This window comes from Megascapheus bottae, chromosome 31, assembly GCF_031878675.1.
Source record: "Megascapheus bottae isolate mThoBot1 chromosome 31, mThoBot2.hap1, whole genome shotgun sequence".
NCBI lineage: Eukaryota > Metazoa > Chordata > Mammalia > Rodentia > Geomyidae > Megascapheus > Megascapheus bottae.
In genome coordinates, this window is record NC_143539.1 from 2,387,741 (window position 1) to 2,404,988 (window position 17,248).

Genomic DNA, 17,248 nt, shown 5'->3' on the forward strand with positions numbered 1-17,248 from the left:
CCGGGATGCCCCTGTCCTCTGGCAGCTGTGAGACAAGCTTTCTGACTGGAGGTTGACTGTCAGTCCCGGCTGGCTCTCAGGCCTTCCCTCCCTCACCTGTGCTGGGGTGCTGGCTCTCTACCTGTTTGAGTCAAAGCCCAACTTCCTGCCTGGCACACGTGCCCAGTGGAGCATGCCCGGCCACTTCCAGCCCCTGCTCTCCCCGACCCCCTCCACAGGCCTCTGGCAAAACAAAAAACACAACGCTGCTTCCGTGGCACCACACTTGCCTGGCTCCCTGCCCAGCCCTCACAATGTGGCTCTTCCTCAGGGCACTCTCCTTGTTCTGGACTCTTCTTCCAGAAAGCACAAAAGAACGGCAGCTCGGTGGCCTCATGAGACACAGGCAGATTTTGTCTTCAGTGTTTTGGTTGTTTTTTTTTTTTTTTTTAATTTGCAGGCCATGAGGTGAGGCAAGCACTCCAAATTCGCCACAGTCCCCATCATTCCCTCCTGTCTTACACCCGTCCGCGTCACACATTTTCATCACCTGCCTGGTCCCCTGAAGTCATCTGAGTTTTCAAAGACCCCAGCTACAGGGCGGCCCTCACACCTTCTGCCGCACAAGTCCCCTCCCCATCTTCACACACCTGAGATCTTTAGAGCACTTGCTGCAAAGGCGGGTAGCGAGCCTCGTCCCAGCCCTGCTCGTCTGAGAGCATCAGGGCAGGGATGAGAAACTCCAATGCCTGCAGGGGCCAGGCGGGTCACACAAATGAGTGAACTCGTCAGGTATAAGAAAAGTCCAGGGCCACAAATAAAATCAAATTGGATCTTTACTCAACTACGGTGAAGGCACGGAACAGAATACAAACATGTATGATACTGTCGTCTTATGCTTTAAATTCAAAATTGAAAAAATACAAATTGAAAAATAGAGATATTTTAATTGTTAAAATTTTGCTCTCGTAATTCTCTTCTGCAGCTGGAGGGCTGAGGCGAGGCTGGCCCTGGATAGCGGTGGGGTGAGCCATGGTGCTGGGCCAGCCTCGAGTCCTTCAACTGGAGCAGTATTTGAGTCAGAGTAGTAACGGAAAATAGCTGCTGTACCCGCACGGGCACCCCCAAACGTGGACAGAGCTGAAAAATCTCACAGTCTTCCCAAAGAACAGTGTTGAAGAACCAGCGCCCTGCCGCCAGCGTGCGGTCTGGGCTCACCCAGGAGGCCACGGACCAACATCGGCCAAGGGCCAGCAGCGTTGCTCGTTTCAGGAGTGGTCCGGGGAGCCTCTTGGTGGGGGGAGCTGGTGTGGTGCCCCCAGTGTGGTAGACAGTAGCCTTTCACAGTCAGAAAGCAACTGCAGCAAAGAGCGAGCCCGAGTACGCCTTGTCAACGCGCTCGGGCTGGCAGGGCTGCGGCCCAGCCGGCCTTGCTCAAGGAGTGGTTTGTGCAGAGCCCTGCAGCAGCAGTGGGGCGCAGGCGGCCCGCAGCGCGGCCTTCTCACAATCTGAAATGGCCCCGAGTTCAACCAGTGGGATTTCTGTCACAAGCAGGGCTCGGAGCTTAACTGGCCCGTGGTGAAGCAGAGCTTGGAGGCCAAGGTTTCGGTGACGTGCGCTAGTGGAATCCCGGGGAGGGCGGCGGCCTGACCTCTGTCCTGAGCACGTGGGGTTGCCACCACGGCCTGCACTTGTGCTTATGAGCCCCGACACACACGAGGCCAGCGGCTCGTCTCAAGACACAACAAGGAAGCCATGTTCCAGCAGAGGGCCTGCCTGGTCGCACAGGCCCACTTCTTCAGTCCCCTCCAGACTCTCAACACCATGAATAAATAAAGCTAAGTGGTTGGACCTGGTTTAGGAGCAGCGGGAGAAGGCTGCGTGCTGAGCCTCTGCCAGGCGCCGGGGCCTGGGGAGCCTCGGGGGAGTGTGAACTCGTGGCACCGTGCAAACGCCTCGCAGTCATGCATTCCAACTCCTCTCCACTGGCGTGGGGTGCTCATGCCAGGGTTCTCTCCCATCACTCCTTCCACTCCTACTGACACTTGAGCCCCTTCTTGAGCTCGCTGAGGATGGCGGCGCGCGTCTGCTCCGTGTACTGGCTGTAGCTCTTACTGTGCTGGGACTCATAGTGGCGCTTCAGGTTGTACTCTTTCAACACAGACACGATTTTTTTGCATATTAAGCACGTAGGCATGTTCTTCACTTCCACAAAGAAATAGTCTCGCTCCCATCTTTCTCGAAACACGCGGCCCTCTCCTTCTCTCTTTCGTTTGGCCACTTTTGAGAGACATGGGTATAAGAAAGATTTCACTTTTCTCTGAACGCTACCACACAACAACACAGTGCCAGCCCCGTGCCTCCGTATGCCCTGTGCCCGCGGGGCGCGGGGGAGTGCTGGGGACTGTGGCGAAGCAGAGGGGCGCACTCGCCCGCTCGCTGCTGCCAGGAGGAAGAGTGGGCCCAGGGGTGCCAGGTCTTCTGATTGGTTAAGAGCAGCCGTGTGCATGTGAGTGTGAGTGTGTGTGTGTGTGTGTGTGTACGTGCATCACCCTGATTTTTACAACTAAACTCGTAAGAAAAAAGTGCCACACATGCTCGCTTGCCCAGGGAAGGTCAAACAAAAGGCTATGGCGTTGCCATGGCCATCAGACCTCCCCTGGGGCAGGCCGGGCACCCACGCGCCAGCCAGCGAGCTGAGTGTGGTCCACACGTGGACCACCACTGCCCTACAGCCTGACCACACCCCTGCTGCCCTCGGCCTCCAGCCTCACCGCTCCTCACCAACCCTGTGCCAAGTCCCCGCCTCAGTGCTGGCCACCGTCTGTCCACCTCGCACACACCAAGGCCTGCCCTGTCCACTCCTCTGCCTCCACCACCACACTGCCCTTGGCGCCACTGAGCTCCTACCCCACAACTGGGCCACCGAGGCCCCCCCGGGGCTGCTGGCACCCCCACCCCCCTCGTGACCTCCTGCCTATACAGCCAAGGGGTCGTCCTGACACCAGAGCCGGCCACACCGGCCTCTGGGGTGCCACCTCCTCCTATCATCTGTGTCTCCAGGCTCAAGCTAACTACCCACGCTGGGCTCTGAGCCCTTCACCGCCTGGCACCTGCCCCACTGCCCTGCCCACGGAAGCACCCCTGGCTGTCCTGCGCCCCAGCCCTGACCTCCTGACTGCTTCTGCGTTCTGGGGAGGCGAGGCGCCCCGGCGGGTCAGATGCTCTCGGGGGCTCCCTGCAAGGCCCAAGACACACAGGCGCTTGGGCACTTCCTGCCTGGCTGGCATCACTGCCGGCTGAAGCAACAGGACGTGGCCCTGGGTCTCCTGCCCACAACTGGGGGACGTCAGTGACGGGAGCCGGGGTGTGTGTTCAAAGGAACTTTATTGGGTGTTGGGGTTCAGATGAGATCCATGAGGATGTCGTCCTCCATGACGCTGGGCTGCAGGCCCGGCTGGGGGACCGGGCCCCGGGGACCCCCGCTCAGCAGCATCTGACCTGGGGGGCAGGGGAAGGGACTGCATCTCCCAGAAGGCCCTGCGCCTGTGTCCTCCCTCCTCCTCTGGAGCCCAAGGTACTCCTCTTCCCAGGAAGCTTTGGGGACCCAATGGCAGCACCTTCTGACCCCACATGCTGGCAGTTTCCCATGAGCCTCTCTGACCCTAAGACCATTTCTAGCGCCCACAGGAGAGGATCATAGATTTTTGTGCCCACAGGCTGGCCTTCCTGTGGCCCTCAAAGCCTCTGAAGGGCCTCGGGAGAGCCTTGGCTCAGTCCCCTTCCAGGGCACACTCCAGAACCCCGCCCTCTGCAGCCCCTTACCTGGAAGCGGAGCCCGGGGAGGAAGCTGTGTAGGCCACGTCTGGGCAGGCGGCGGGTGCAGGAGAGGGGGCCCCAGCTGGGGTGGCCCCAGGCTCTGGTGTGGCGGGGGCAGCAGGGCAGGGGCCCCTGGTGGCTGCAGGTGGTGGAGGGAGGCCTGGGGTAGGGGCACCCCAGTCTGGGGCTAGGGGAACAAGAAGGAGGCTCAGAGGCCCCTGAAGACAAGTCCCCTGCCCATCCTGCCTCCGGAGGGAGGCTGCTGGAAGGGGCCCACGCGGGACATGACAGGGCCTGCTGAGACCGCAGCCCACCCCCCCAGCCTCCTTCCACCACAGGGGCCAGGGCTGCTGCTCCTGCCACCCCACCCCGAATCTCACCGGTGGGGGGTTGAGGAGGAGACTCCGCAGCTGGGGGTTGGCCCCAGGGTTCTGAGGCCGAAGGGTGGGTCCTGGAGGGGGTGGGCCAGCGGCGGCTCCCGGAGGGCCCTGGGGGGCACCTGGAGGAGCCTGGGTGGTTCCCTGAGGCTGGGGTTGCCCTGTGGCCCCAGAGGCCCCCACAGTGGCCTGAGGCTGGGGCTGCGGTGCCCGAAGCTGGAGCTGGCGGAGAGATGGAGGTGAGGGAGAAGGCAGAGCCCCCAGACTCTGTGATCTCACAACAGGCAAGACAACTGGTGTTACCCAGTCCCCGACTTCCCTGGCTGTTGTCCTCACCAGATTCTGTGGAGGTCTCGCTTGGTCTTCCAGAATGGGGCCCAGGCCTGGGGGCGCCTGCTGGCCCCCCATCTGTAAGAGGACAAGAGGAGCAAGTGAGTGGGGCCATGAGGATCTGGGCACACAGGAGGCCAGAACACTTTCTCGGGAGGGGGAAACACACCACGAGGTCCTCATGGTGGAGGCACTGAGGAGGGAGAGAAGGAAATATGGGGATGGATAGAGCTTGGGGGGCCATGACTTGAGAGACTGGAGGCAGAGAAGGCCGCGGGAGACCAGGTGAGCCGAGGGGCGTGGCTCACCCCTCGCTGCTGCTCCAGCTTCTGCTGCTGGACCTGCTTGTGGTTGGTGATGACCTGGCGGATGCCGTTGACGAAGCCGCTCTGGTCGTAGGGGATGAGGCCCATGAAGATCTTCTTCTTGGACGAGTAGAGCAGCATGAGCACGCGCACCTCGCACGGGGCCGTGTGGGGGAAGTGGACGCAGCCCGCCTGCCGACAGAGGCTCTGGTCCTTCTCCACCCTGGCGGTGGTCCGCCAGCCCTCTCTACCTCCCCGTCCTACAAGGTTTCAGAAGCCCAGAAGTGGTGCAGCCCACAGTGAAGGCTGAGCAGAGCACTCGGAATCGCTGGGGACCAGGGAGGAGTTGGGAGGAGCTGGCTGATGGCTGAGGCTGAGTGGGAGTGAGACAGGATCAGCCGGGGGAGGGGAGGCACAGGAGACGCAGGGACATTGCTGGGACTGGGACCTGGCAGGCAGGCACCTTGGCCAAGTCCCAGCCCAGGAAGCACTGAGGTCACTGGGCTGAGGCAGGAGTGGACGCTGGGTTGACATCTGAAGGCCCTGCTTTTGTTACCTGCCCCAGCCTAATCCAAGTACAGAAGGCACCCGGAACCGAGACCACCCCACGACAGGCTCCAAAGTCCCCATGTGAAACCAAACCCACAACTTCACTTCCGGGGTCCTGTTTGCGCCTCTGGCATCAGGCTCAGACCCCAGCCACACACACAGAGGACACGTTTCTCAGTGACGGAGTAGGCGAGGGGTCAACTCAGCCCCGCCCCCACGCCCCGCAGACTCGTCCCCTTCAGCGGGGCTGAGGCTCGGGGCCACACTCCCAGAGGCTCCTGAGCAGGGTCAGGAGAAGGGAGAACAGAAGAACAGGTGGCCCAGGCCCCCCACACTCACAAAGCCATTGCCCATGATGCGGTAGAGGCCTTTGAGTGACTCCTGGTCCTTGTTGAAGTGGAACTGGACCATCCTTGAGTTCCGGAACAGAGGGCCCAGCGTGGTCTGCGGACAGACGGCCGTGATGGAGGAGCGGGGAAGGGGCTGGGGAGCAGGGAAGAGGAGAAGGGAGGGGGAGAGGGGGTGACGTTCTCACCAGCAGCTGCTGGGGGATGAGCTGCATGATCAGCTTCTGTGGCCACTGCTCTGTCTTCCTGGAGGCGGGGCAGGAGAGGTCGGCACGGGGGACCCCAGGGCCACCCACACCCCCTGGCCACCACCACCTACAGGTTCTCTCCATGGTTCACGTAGACCTGACAGGGCAGTGACCGAGTCAGCTTGGTGCTGGCGTCCACCGAGGCTGGCTTAGGTTTCTGATGGGGAAAAAGTATGGGTCGGGGTGAGGAGGGCTCCCTGGCCCCTCCAGCCCCATCCTGGTGGCCCCAAGGTTCAATCCCCAAATTTGAAGCCCTGGTTCCTACACACACACACACACACACACACACACACACACACACACACACACACACGTCTCCCAAGTCCCAAATCTGGGGGTCATTTAGTCCTAAGTCCCACTGGCCTGGAGGGGCCAGAGCTTGGAGTCTTCATCACACCCCGTGGGGGTGGTGACACGGGAGCTTGGATTATAGGCAGAAGCCATCGAGTGGTCGGCTCAACCTTTTTTTTCCTTGGCCAGTCCTGAGGCTTGAACTCAGGGCCTGGGCACTGTCCCTGAGCTTCTTTTGCTCAAGGATAGCACTCCACCACTAAGCCACAGTCCCCCTCAGCACAGCTCAACCTCCAGTCCTGCCCACTTACCTCTTGCCACTCTAGAACCCCACTCCATGCCAGGAGCTTGTTGGGAACTGACTGCTGCCCACCAAGTGCTGGGGCCCCAAGCTGGGCAGGAGAAGGGCCGCTGACCCCGCCAGGCGCCACGGAGCTGGCCTGAGGAGGAGGAGGAAGAGGAGGAAGAGAAGGAAGAGGAGGAGGAGGAGGAGGAGGAGAAGAGATCAGTCTCCCCAGGGAGAAGACATGCTTAAAGGACAGAAGAGAGGCCACCCTTCCTCATCTCCCAACAAAGCCCAGCCACCATGAACACAAGGACTATAGAGCCCAGGAGCCCTAAACTGCCAGCTCCAAGGTTCCAGGGTGCCCTGTGGACCCTAAGCTCTTTCTGGCTCTGCCAAGACCAGAGATCCCGCCCCAAACACCCCGCCACCCCAGAACCATGCAGCATGTGCAGCCCAGGACACGCGGCCCGGGCCCAGGGTGTTCACAGGAAGTTCTGGGCAGGGGGAGCCGTGGGGAATATGCCAGAACATACCATAGATGGGGCTCCCGGCTGGGCAGGAGGGGCCAGGCCCGCACCGGGTGCTACAGAGGATACGAGGCTGGGCTGGGACGAAGGAGGTGGCTTTGGGGCGCCAGGGGCCCCTGGTGGTAGTGTGGCCGCTGGGGCCTGGCTGAAGGGGGGCCCCACTCCTGAGGCGGCTTGCTGCAGAGGGTTAATGGGCGAGACTGCAGGAGAGACCAGGGGAGGCCAGGTGAGCTCGTGGTGTGGGAAGAGCCCACTGTCCTCCTGCCCGAATCTTCTGCCCTGGACTCACAGCGTGGGCCCAGCCCAGCCTTCTGGTTCTTGGCGGCCTCCACCGCATTCTGGGCAGCCACCTGAGCAGCGCTCAGGTTCCCAGGGACCTGGGACCGAGGGAGGCTGGTGAGGACATGTCCCCCCCCCTGAACACACCCACCCCTCAGAGGCCCCCCAATGCCACTGTTCCACCCAGACCCTCCTCCCTCCCAACATCCAGAAGGTTCCCCGCCCGCCCCCCCACCCAGGGCTCACTCAGGTCTTCCCAAGAGGCCAAGGCTCCTGCAGCCCTGAAGTCACATCCTTACCTGGTACTGTGGTGGGACAGGGGGCAGAACCTGCTGGGGGGCTGTGGAGAGGGCGGCACTCGAGGACGGGGCAGGAGGCAAGGGAACTGGCTGCTTGGGCTGGAGCGGGCCCGGGGCTGAGCTACCCCCAACTAGAGCAGGACAGACAACCGAGGCCCATCAGAGAGGTTGGAGTTGAAGAGGGAGAAAAATGGAACATCAAGTCAGAGGGCGAGGGAGGCTGCAGCCCTGGCCGAGTGCAAGAGGAGAAAGACCCAAATCAAGTCAGAGGGCGAGGGAGGCTGCAGCCCTGGCCGAGTGCAAGCTCACCAGGCAGCACCAGCCCTCGCACCAGCACCATGTGCCTGGGGTCCTGGCTCACGTCCGCGGGGGGCTGCAGAGGCTCCAGCAGGGCAGGGGGCGCCGCCTTCTCAAACAGAAGGCGGAGGGCAGGCAGCTTCCGAGGAGACACGATGGAGAAGTGTATCCCCCGCTGCGGGGCAGGGGACGAAGGGTCAGGACAAGCCCCCCACCTGCCACCCACCTCACCAGATACCACAACTCCCATCAGGCAATGGGACAAGGCCCAGGAGAGCTGTAACTAGAACCCACACCACAAAGGGGTCAGGCATTGACTAAGAAGTGGCCAGCATCCATGGCGGCTCTGTGAGAAAGGGGTCCATCCCACATCCCTCCTCCCTCAGACCCAGGGCTCCATCCTGCAGGCCTCCTCCCTCAGACTGGGGCCTTCACCTCCCCAATCTTCTGCACGAGGCTCTCGGTGGTGCACCCCGAGTATGTGGTACTCTCCACAGCCGGCAGCAGGTAAGGGGGCGAGTTGCAGATCAGGAGACAGACTCGGTGTGTCTGGCCACTGGGGAGACGAGGAAGACATGGAGCAGGCACCCTGGGAGCTCACACCCCACCCACACAAAACCATGTGCAGGGCTGGGAATGGGACTTAGGGGAAGAGTGCTTGCCTCCCATGCATGAAGCCCCGAGTTCGATTCCTCAGTACCTCATGAACAGAAAAAACAGAGCTCTAGAAGTCGTACTGTGGCTCAAGAGCAGTAGCCTTGAGCAGAAGAAACTCAGGGACAGTGGCCAGGCACCGAGGTCAAGCCTTCCTTTACCGGTGCCCGGGTCTGGTGACTTCCTGAGGGCCATCAGCAGCTACAGGGGACTGGAGGGAACCCACCCACTTCCCCGACAGGCTATGTGCAGAAGGGCAGCAGGCCGGAGACCGGGCCCGCGGAGCGGGCGATCTGGGACTCACATCTGCTCACGCATCTTCTTGAAGTCATCAAACAGCTGCAGGGCAGTGCTGAGGCCTTCGGCAATGAGGCTGCAGCTCTCCCCGCCCCCGCCCATGAACCTGCAGGGGGCCAGGCAGTCAGTCAAACCCAGGGGGCCACACCCAGGGGCTGCCACCATCCCAGCTCCAAGCCATGCCTAGACAGCCTGTCCCCCAAGTTAGCTACCACCTGTGAGCACCGCTCTTTCCAAGGCACCAGCGTGCCAGACTGAGAGGCCAAGGAACACCCGTCTAAACCATGCGGCCTGGCGTAGCCTCCTCAGAACAGGGAGTGGATGAAGGCCCTTGTGCTAGATCCCAGTACCACCCATCTCCTGCTCCTCCCACTCTTCCAGGCCAGCTGATCCATCTTTTCTCTGTTTTGGGGTTTTTTTTTTTGCCAGTCCTGGGCTTGGGCTCAGGGCCTGAGCACTGTCCTTGGACTTTCTCAAGGCTAGAGCTCTACCACTTGAGCCTCAGCACCACTTCCGGCTTTTTTCTATGTGTGTGGTACCAAGGAATCGAACCCGGGCCTTCATGCATGCTAGGCAAGCACTCTACCACTAGGCCAAACTCCTGGTCCCAGCCCTTAGCTTTTTTTGCAAAAGGCTGTCCCTCTATCACTGAAGCCACAGCTCCACTCCAGCGTTTTGCTGGTTAATGGACTTTCCCGCTCAGGGTTAGAATCAAGAAAAAAAGAGGAGGAGGAGGGCCAGGAGTTTGGCCTACTGGTAGAGTGCTTGCCTAGCTTGCACAAAGACCTGGGTTCAACTCCTCGGTACTACACACACAGAAAAAGCTGGAAGTGGCACTATGGCTCAAGTGGTAGAGCTCTAGCCTTGAGAAAGTCCAAGGACAGTGCTCAGCCCCGAGTTCAAGCCCAGGACTGTCAAGAAGAAAAAGAAGATGGAAGAAGGAAGAGAGAGAGAGAGAGAGAGAGAGAGAGAGAGAGAGAGAGAGAGAGAGAGAAGGAAGAGGAAGGAGAACCACCACCATCACCAAGCCAGAACTGTTGGCTCATCCCTGTAATCCTAGCTGAGACTGAGATGGGAGGATTGCAATTCAAAGGCTGCACTAAAAGTCCGAGAGAGGGCCGGGAGTTTGGCCTAGTGGTTAAAGTGCTTGCCTAGCATGCACGAAGACCCGGGTTTGATTCCTTGGTACCACATACATAGAAAAAAGCCGGAAGTGGTGCTGAGGCTCAAGTGGTAGAGCTCTAGCCTTGAGAAAGTCCAAGGACAGTGCTCAGGCCCTGAGCTCAAGCCCAGGACTGGCAAAAAAAAAAAAAAAAGTCCGAGAGACTCTTATCTCCAATTACTCATCAGAAAATCGGAAGTGGCACTGTGGCTCAAGGGGTAGGGCAGTAGCCTTGAGCTGAAGAGCTCAGGGACAATGCCTACCACCAACAGAAGAAGTAGAATAACAACAACAACAACAAAAAGCTGGAAGTGGAGGCATAGCTCAAATGGTAACGTGTCAGCTGCCATAAATGAAAAAGCCAAGTGAGAATGCTAAGCCCTGAGGTTCAAAAACTAAATTAGCAATCTATGGTAATTTAGGGGCTGAGGGTGTGAGCAACCTGCCCTGTCATCACAGCTACTAAGGATGCAGAGGGGCAAAAGAATGGAAAGTTCCAGGCCAGCCTGAACAACATAGGGAGAGCATGAACTCTCGGTAAACTTGTGAGACCCCAAAACTTGCTTGTCTCACTGAACACTGTCACGAGCTCGAAGCAAGACACATCACAGCCAATACAACCAGTGAGAAAAATCTAATGAAGAACAACATGGGATCTGAATACCACCAAGTTTGTGCTGAATTATATCCCCAAATAAATCCAAAGACGAAATCATATCGAGGCCCTGGGTGCCTCTTACCTATTCGTGGCCTACAAGGCTTGCTGCATACCCCTGAGTCCCCAGCACCACACTGTATGTATCCTCACCAGGTCCCCAAGGCCTGGGTGCCAGATGAATAAACAGCAGCCGCCACCTGGACGCAGGGCAGTCTCACAAGAGCTACACCTGCGGGCCTTAGGCCCTCAGACAACTCGAGCCTTTTGGTCTAGAAACTTTTGCTGACAAATTTAACTGCCATGATGCAACAGGGAACCCAGTTCTGTCTTCCTTCCATCACTCCTCTCTGTCTCAGATTAATAACTTGTAAGAAAGGACAAGCAGGGGCTGGGAGTTTGGCCTAGTGATAGAGTGCTTGCCTAGCATGCACACAGACTCAGTTCAACTCCTCAGTACCATATAGAGAAAGCCAGAAATGGTGCTGTGGCTCGACTGCTAGAACTCCAGCCTTGAGAGTGCTCAGGCCCTGAGCTAAAGCCCCAGGACTGGCCAAAAAAAAACGTGTTCCCAAGGAAGGCCTCCGACCCCCAAACTCTGGACGTGCCTAGGAGATAAGATTTCCCCAAGTATGAAGAAAACTTGCTGTTCCAGCCCCAGGAATGCCAGGGACACAGAGTGCAGATGGTTACAAATGAGTGGATTCAGACCGTGAGAAGAATGCCTGACAATGCTTATCAGCAGGGCATTTGTCTTTGGCGCTGGGAACAGCACATTCCCAGTTCAGAGCCCAGGGACACAGAGGGCCAGGTGTTCCCAATGCAGCCTGCTCTTATCTCCCGGAGATTTCTCCCTTCAACCAGGAGGGCTGCTTCTCCAACACAGCCTCTCTGCCATTATCTCCCTTCCTTTGTGGTACCACGCCCACAGGAGACAAACAACAGGAGAACACAGACCCCAACACTCACAGGCAGTGAGGGGACCTGCAAAGGATCAGGGGACAGAGAGGGAGTGACTGGCTGCTTAGAGAAATAAAAAGACGCTTGAGTTGATGGAGTTGTCTGGGGGTAATCAGGATGCAGTACATCCAAAACACTCATTCATCAAAGTGTTTCTGGAGCCTGCTATAGGTTCGAGGGGGACTAGTGTCTTGAGATGCATCAGACTTTAAACTCAGAGACCCCATTTTGTACGTTGCTCACGTATAAAACTAGCCAAGTGGTTTTCCATCAGGGTGAATTGTGTTTCCCTGGGCCTCTGCCCCCCTCCCCAGGCATTCAGTAATTACTAAAGATATTTTTGGTTACCAGATCTTGGGGGGGAGGGGGAGACAGCTATTGGCATGTACTGGGTGGCAGGCAGCATGCTGGGGGTGGAGTTCAACAGCAGAGCATTTGCCAAGTAGGCACTGGGTCAAATCCAAGCACTGCAAAATCCTAACATCCTGTGACACCTGACAGTAACAACTCACTGAGACCAGTCAACTGTGCCCAAGGCAAGGAATGACACTCAACACCGAGTGTTACTGGAACACCCTCAAAAGGCATAGGGAGCCAGGCGTGGTGGCTCATGCTTGCAATCCTAGCTACTCAGGCTGAGATCTGAGGATCAAGGTTCAAAGCCAGCTTGGGCACAGAGGGACCAGTCTCTTATCTCTAACTTATAGAAAACTGGGCCGGGAGTTTGGCCTAGTGGTAAAATGCTTGCCTAGCATGCACGAAGACCCGGGTTTGATTCCTTGGTACCACATTCATTAAAATAAATAATAATAAAAAAAAAAAAAACTAAAAAGCTGGAAGTGGTGCTGAGGCTGAAGTGGTAGAGCTCTAGCCTTGAGAAAGTCCAAGCACAGGACTCAGGCCCTGAGCTCAAGCCCAGTACTGGCAAAAAAAGAAAACTGGAAAGTGCGGCTTTGGCTCAAGGGTAGGGTGGTAGCCCAGGCTCAGAGTTCAAGCCTTGTGACCCACAAAAAAAAAGGCATTAGGGGGGGTGGGGGAAGAGGGTGAGAAGTGACCTAGTGGTAGAGTGCTTGCCTAGCATGCATGAAGCCAGAAGTAGTGCTGTGGCTCAAGTGGTACAGCACGAGAGCTCTAGCCTTGAGAAAGCCCAAGGACAGTGCCCAGGCCCAGAGTTCAAGCCCCATGACTGACCAAAAAAAAAAAAAAAAAAAAAAAGAGGCGCTAGGGAATTGTCGCTTAGTAATAGCAGATATGAGACCATAAGTTCAAATCCTTGGTACCACATAGCAACTTCTTTCTTTTTAAAGGCACTAGGGATAGGCACCATGGCCTGGCAGTGGCGGCTGCTGATGGCGCATCACTGTCCATGCTCCACACCCTGCATGCAGGCATCTGTCTAGGACACAGGACTGGCCAAAAAAAAAAACAAACCAAAAAACAAGAAGCCTGTGCAGTGGCTCACGCCTGTCATCCTAGCTACACAGGAGGCTGAGATCTGAAGATCAAGGTTCAAAGCCAGCCCAGGCACAAAAGAACCTGAGACTCTTATCTCCAATTATCCACTAGAAAAGTGGGACTTGGCTCAAGGGTAGGGTGGTATCCTTGAGTTGAAGAGCTCAGGGACAGCCCCCAGGCGGAGTTCAAGCCCCATGCCCCATGACCCACCCCCCCCAAAAAAAAAAAAAGCCAAGGACAATGCCCAGGCCTTGACTTCAAGCCCCAGTACTGGAAAAAAAAAAAATGCTGGGCAGGGTAATATATGCCTTTAATAATCCCTGCACTCAGACAGTGGAAAGAAGATCTCAGGTTCAAGGCCAATCTAAGAGACAGTCTTGAAAAGACCCCCTGTAGTTTTCAATCACTAAATTGTAGCAGGAGGAACCGCATTATAAAGTAAAAGATTAATATAATAATGCACTAATTCAGCACCTGGCTACATCAGGGAAAGAGCCGCACATTGGAGCCAGGTATTCTTAGGGGCAGAGGTTCTGCTGAAATTGTACATGTGAATAGACAAATTAGACAAAAACAACCCCACTTTACAACTATTTGAAGACAATATTCAGAGAGGAAAAAATAAGAAAGGGAAGGAGTTATCATTTAACCCCAGGCCACTAGACCCCAGTTCTAAAATTTGAAGCTGGAAGGCCTGACCCAACCCACACAGTGGGGTCTCCTAGCCCAGTCCCAGCCCTTGGACTCTGGCTTCAACATACTCATTAGAAAGGACACAGGGCAGAAAGGACAGAGGAAGATCACACGCAGTATAAGGAACAGGATGTGCCCAGCTCAGCACAGAATGATCTCCCCCTAGTGACAAAGTGACAGAAACACTCCTCCCTGATATTCACCTCAGTCACCCAAGGGGAGGGAGCTCCAGCCCAAGCCACCCTGGTTACAGTCACTCCCAGCTGGGGGGCAGAGGGGGTGCTCACTTAATGCCATCGAGCCAGCTGACAAACTCATAGGCGCTGCTGGTGGGAGCGTGGCATTGTACGTAGGACTCCGGAGCACAGTCCACCGTGTTGAAGACCACAAGGCTATACTGGGTCCCCCCATACTGAAAGTGGGAGACAAAAACTTTTAAAATGGGAGGCAAGTTCCAGGGAACCAGGGCTTCCAGCTCCTAGTTATTTCACATACCGAAACCCTTATCCCACAACTCCTTCACCCTCGGGGGTCTAGGCCCCAGCTTCTGACCTCAGACTCAGGGCTCCAGGCCGCAACCCTCCTCCCTCAGACCCAGGAGATCAGGTCCAGTCCCAAGTCCTCCTTCCTCAGACACAGGGCTCCAGCCCCTCCTAGAGATCCACAGGTCTGGGCCAAACCTCCATCCTCAGGCCCAGGGGTTGGGGCCCAGCCTCCTCTCTCAGACCTGGGATCCAGGCCCCAGCATCTTCGGTCAGACGCAGGGTCCAGGGCCAATGTCTTCCCTCTGACCCGGGGTTCCACACCTCAGCCCTCCTCCTTCAGCTCTGGTGGCCCAGGTCCCAGGCGTCTTCCCTCAGACCCAGGGGTCCAGGCCCTCCTCCTCCCTCACGCCCCGGAGACACAGGACTCGAGGCCCCAGCTCTTCTCCTCAAGTCCACAGATGCAGGAGTGCAGGGACCACCCGGACTCTCAGCCCTTCTCCCTCAGCCTCGGGGCGCCAGGCGCGCCCGGACTCACGTCTCCCCCGAAGTCCGTCTCGGCGGGCGGCCCTCCATTGAAGTACCTGCGGGGAGCGGGGGAGGCAGAGGGGGTGAGGCGGCGGCGGGAGGCGCCGGGGGCGGGGCCGGGCGCGGGGCCGCACTCACTCGATGGCGGGGAGCAGGTAGTGCGTGCGGAGCTCCTCGAAGTAGGGTCCCAGGTTGGCGGTGCCCTCGATCACGAACACCACGTCGGCCACCAGGCCCCCGGCGCGGGCCGGGCCCTCGGACCCGGGGACCATGCCCCGCGCCGCCCCCGCCGCCGCCACCGCCGCCACGGTCGCCGCCGGAGAGCGGAAGTGCGCCTTCTTCGCGCGTGCGCCCTGGCGGGCCCGGAGCTTGCGGTGCGCACGCGCGCCGCCATGTTTGTGCGGGGCGGCCAGGGTCGTTTTCTTTCCTAACTTCATAACCGTTCACACGCACGGCGTGGACGTCTAGGACGGGGTTGTCGGAGCCCCAGGGGCATGGCGGAAGTACTCTGTGAACTCCCGAGAGCGGACTGCAAGCCGTCGAACGGCAGCGCGCCTCGCCATCTTTAAGCGGGGCACCTGTTTTCCCGGGGCAGGGGAGGGGGCGGGGCCAGGAGACTCGGTTGCTACGCAACGCGTCCAAGGCCCTTGTTCCCTCACAGAGGAGGTTTCCGGTGGGCGGGGGAGGAGGGAACGTGCGCAGCGTCCGCGGCGGCGCGGAGCGCGGTTACTAGGCAACGCGTAAGAGTGGCAGCCCGCTCGCCCGCCGGAGCGAGCTGGGTTTCTTCCCCCCCCCTCTGAAAAGAGGCCGTCTTCCAGCCCGAGTGGCGTTGCTAGGCAACACTGGGAAGAAAGCCAGAAACTGACCCAGAACATAAATACATTCCAAGCGGATTAAAAATGTGAATGCAACCAATGAGATCCCCCCTCCAAATAAAAAAGGATCTGAAGAGAAAATATATAGAATCGTGAAACCTGGAACTGACTCGTATCATTCCCGCAAAAAAAAAAAAAACAAAACACAGAACGTGAAGTCTTGATCAGTGTACCCAGTCGAAGACTACATAAATTACGTTGAAAAATGCACAATATAGTGACAAAAATCTTTGCAACACGTGTGGAAGGAAATTTGTCATGCAAATTCATCTTACTGGTAAAACACACAACAAGAAGACAAGAAGGGGAGGCGGGAGTGTGGGAGTGTTTACCCAGCAGGCATGAAGACCCAGGTTCCATTCCTCGGTACCACACGCATGGAAAAAGCCAGAAGTGGTGCTGTGGCACAACTGGTAGAGCTCTACCTTAAGAAAGCCCAAGGGCATTGACCAGGCCCTGAGTTCAAGCCCCAGGACTTGGGGGAAAAAAAAACAAACAAACAAAAAAACCTTTCATCTTGTAACTCCAGCTATTTGGAAGTAGAGGCAGAAGAACTGCAAGTTACAGGACAACCTGGATAGAGTTAAGGAGACCCTGTTTCAAAAACAAAATACAAAGGAAAGAATTGAAGAGGTATGGTGTCAGTGAGTTAAAGCTTCATTACCATGAAAACAAAAAGGAAAAAAAAGATTTTTTAATGTTCCTAACAGAAATAATGAATTATCTGATGAATACATAAATTATCCTGATTTTATCTGATTACATTGTATGAACTGAAAAGTTACACCATTCCCCTGGAGTATATACAATTCAGTACTCACCAGAATGAAACAAAAGATATAACTACATCTAAAATGATGATGATGATGATGATGATGAACTCTGGGCCTGGGCATTATCCCTGAGCTTTTTGGTGGTTCACTGGAAATAAAAGTCTCATGGAGGGGCCGGGAGTTTGGCCTAATGGCTGAGTGCTTACCTAGCATGCACGGAGATGCGGGTTCGATTCCTCGGTACCACATACATAGAAAAAAGCCAGAAGTGGTGCTGAGGTTCAAGTGTTAGAGCTCTAGCCTTGAGAAAGTCCAAGGACAGTGCTCAGGCCCTGAGCTCAAGCCCAGGACTGGCAAAAAAAAAAAGTCTCATGGAAGCTAGGCACTATGTTTGTAATCCTTGCTACTCAGGTGTCTGAGATCTGAGGAACACAGATCAAAGCCAGCCAGCTCACAAATGTCCGTGAGACTCTCATCTCCAATGGTCCACCAGAGAACCAGAAGTGGCACTGTGGCTCAAAGGGGTAGAGCAGTACCCTTGGGCTGAAGAGCTCAGGGACAGCACCCAGGCCCTGAGTTCAAGCCCCAAGACCGACCAAAAAAAAAAAAAAAGCCTCTCTGCCTTCCCCTCTCTGTTTCTTCCCCTGATTGATTGGGACCCAGGATGCAGTCATCTGTACAAGGGAAGGTTGTGAAGACGTCAGCTGTGTTCCACAATCTCGGGAGTAGCATGCCTATGTCTATGGAAGGACAGGCATTGCAGAGACCAGTAGTTGATAGG

The 17,248-nt window shown here is 57.0% G+C and overlaps 1 protein-coding gene across 6 annotated transcripts; it reads right to left on the reverse strand.

Annotated features, from left to right (window-relative positions):
- Positions 1-797: 797 nt before the first annotated feature.
- Med25 (mediator complex subunit 25) lies at positions 798-15,405 on the reverse strand. Of its 6 annotated transcripts, none has more exons than XM_090322347.1 (18): positions 14,958-15,405; positions 14,830-14,875; positions 14,097-14,221; positions 8,892-8,990; positions 8,369-8,489; positions 7,946-8,108; positions 7,637-7,767; positions 7,348-7,435; positions 7,065-7,258; positions 6,557-6,685; positions 6,026-6,111; positions 5,895-5,952; positions 5,699-5,803; positions 4,814-5,002; positions 4,512-4,583; positions 4,179-4,397; positions 3,805-3,985; positions 798-2,259 (listed from the first exon to the last, which is right to left on the reverse strand). In XM_090322347.1, exons 1-18 carry the CDS (start codon positions 15,254-15,256, stop codon positions 2,015-2,017), a joined length of 2,550 nt encoding a protein of 849 aa, XP_090178473.1. In that variant the 5' UTR covers positions 15,257-15,405; the 3' UTR covers positions 798-2,014. The 6 variants fall into 6 exon arrangements, with proteins under 6 accessions (XP_090178473.1, XP_090178468.1, XP_090178469.1 ...); XM_090322348.1 differs by lacking the exon at positions 798-2,259 and adding an exon at positions 3,350-3,480; XM_090322342.1 differs by lacking the exons at positions 14,830-14,875; positions 14,958-15,405 and adding an exon at positions 14,490-14,822.
- Between the last annotated feature and the right edge of the window lie 1,843 nt (positions 15,406-17,248).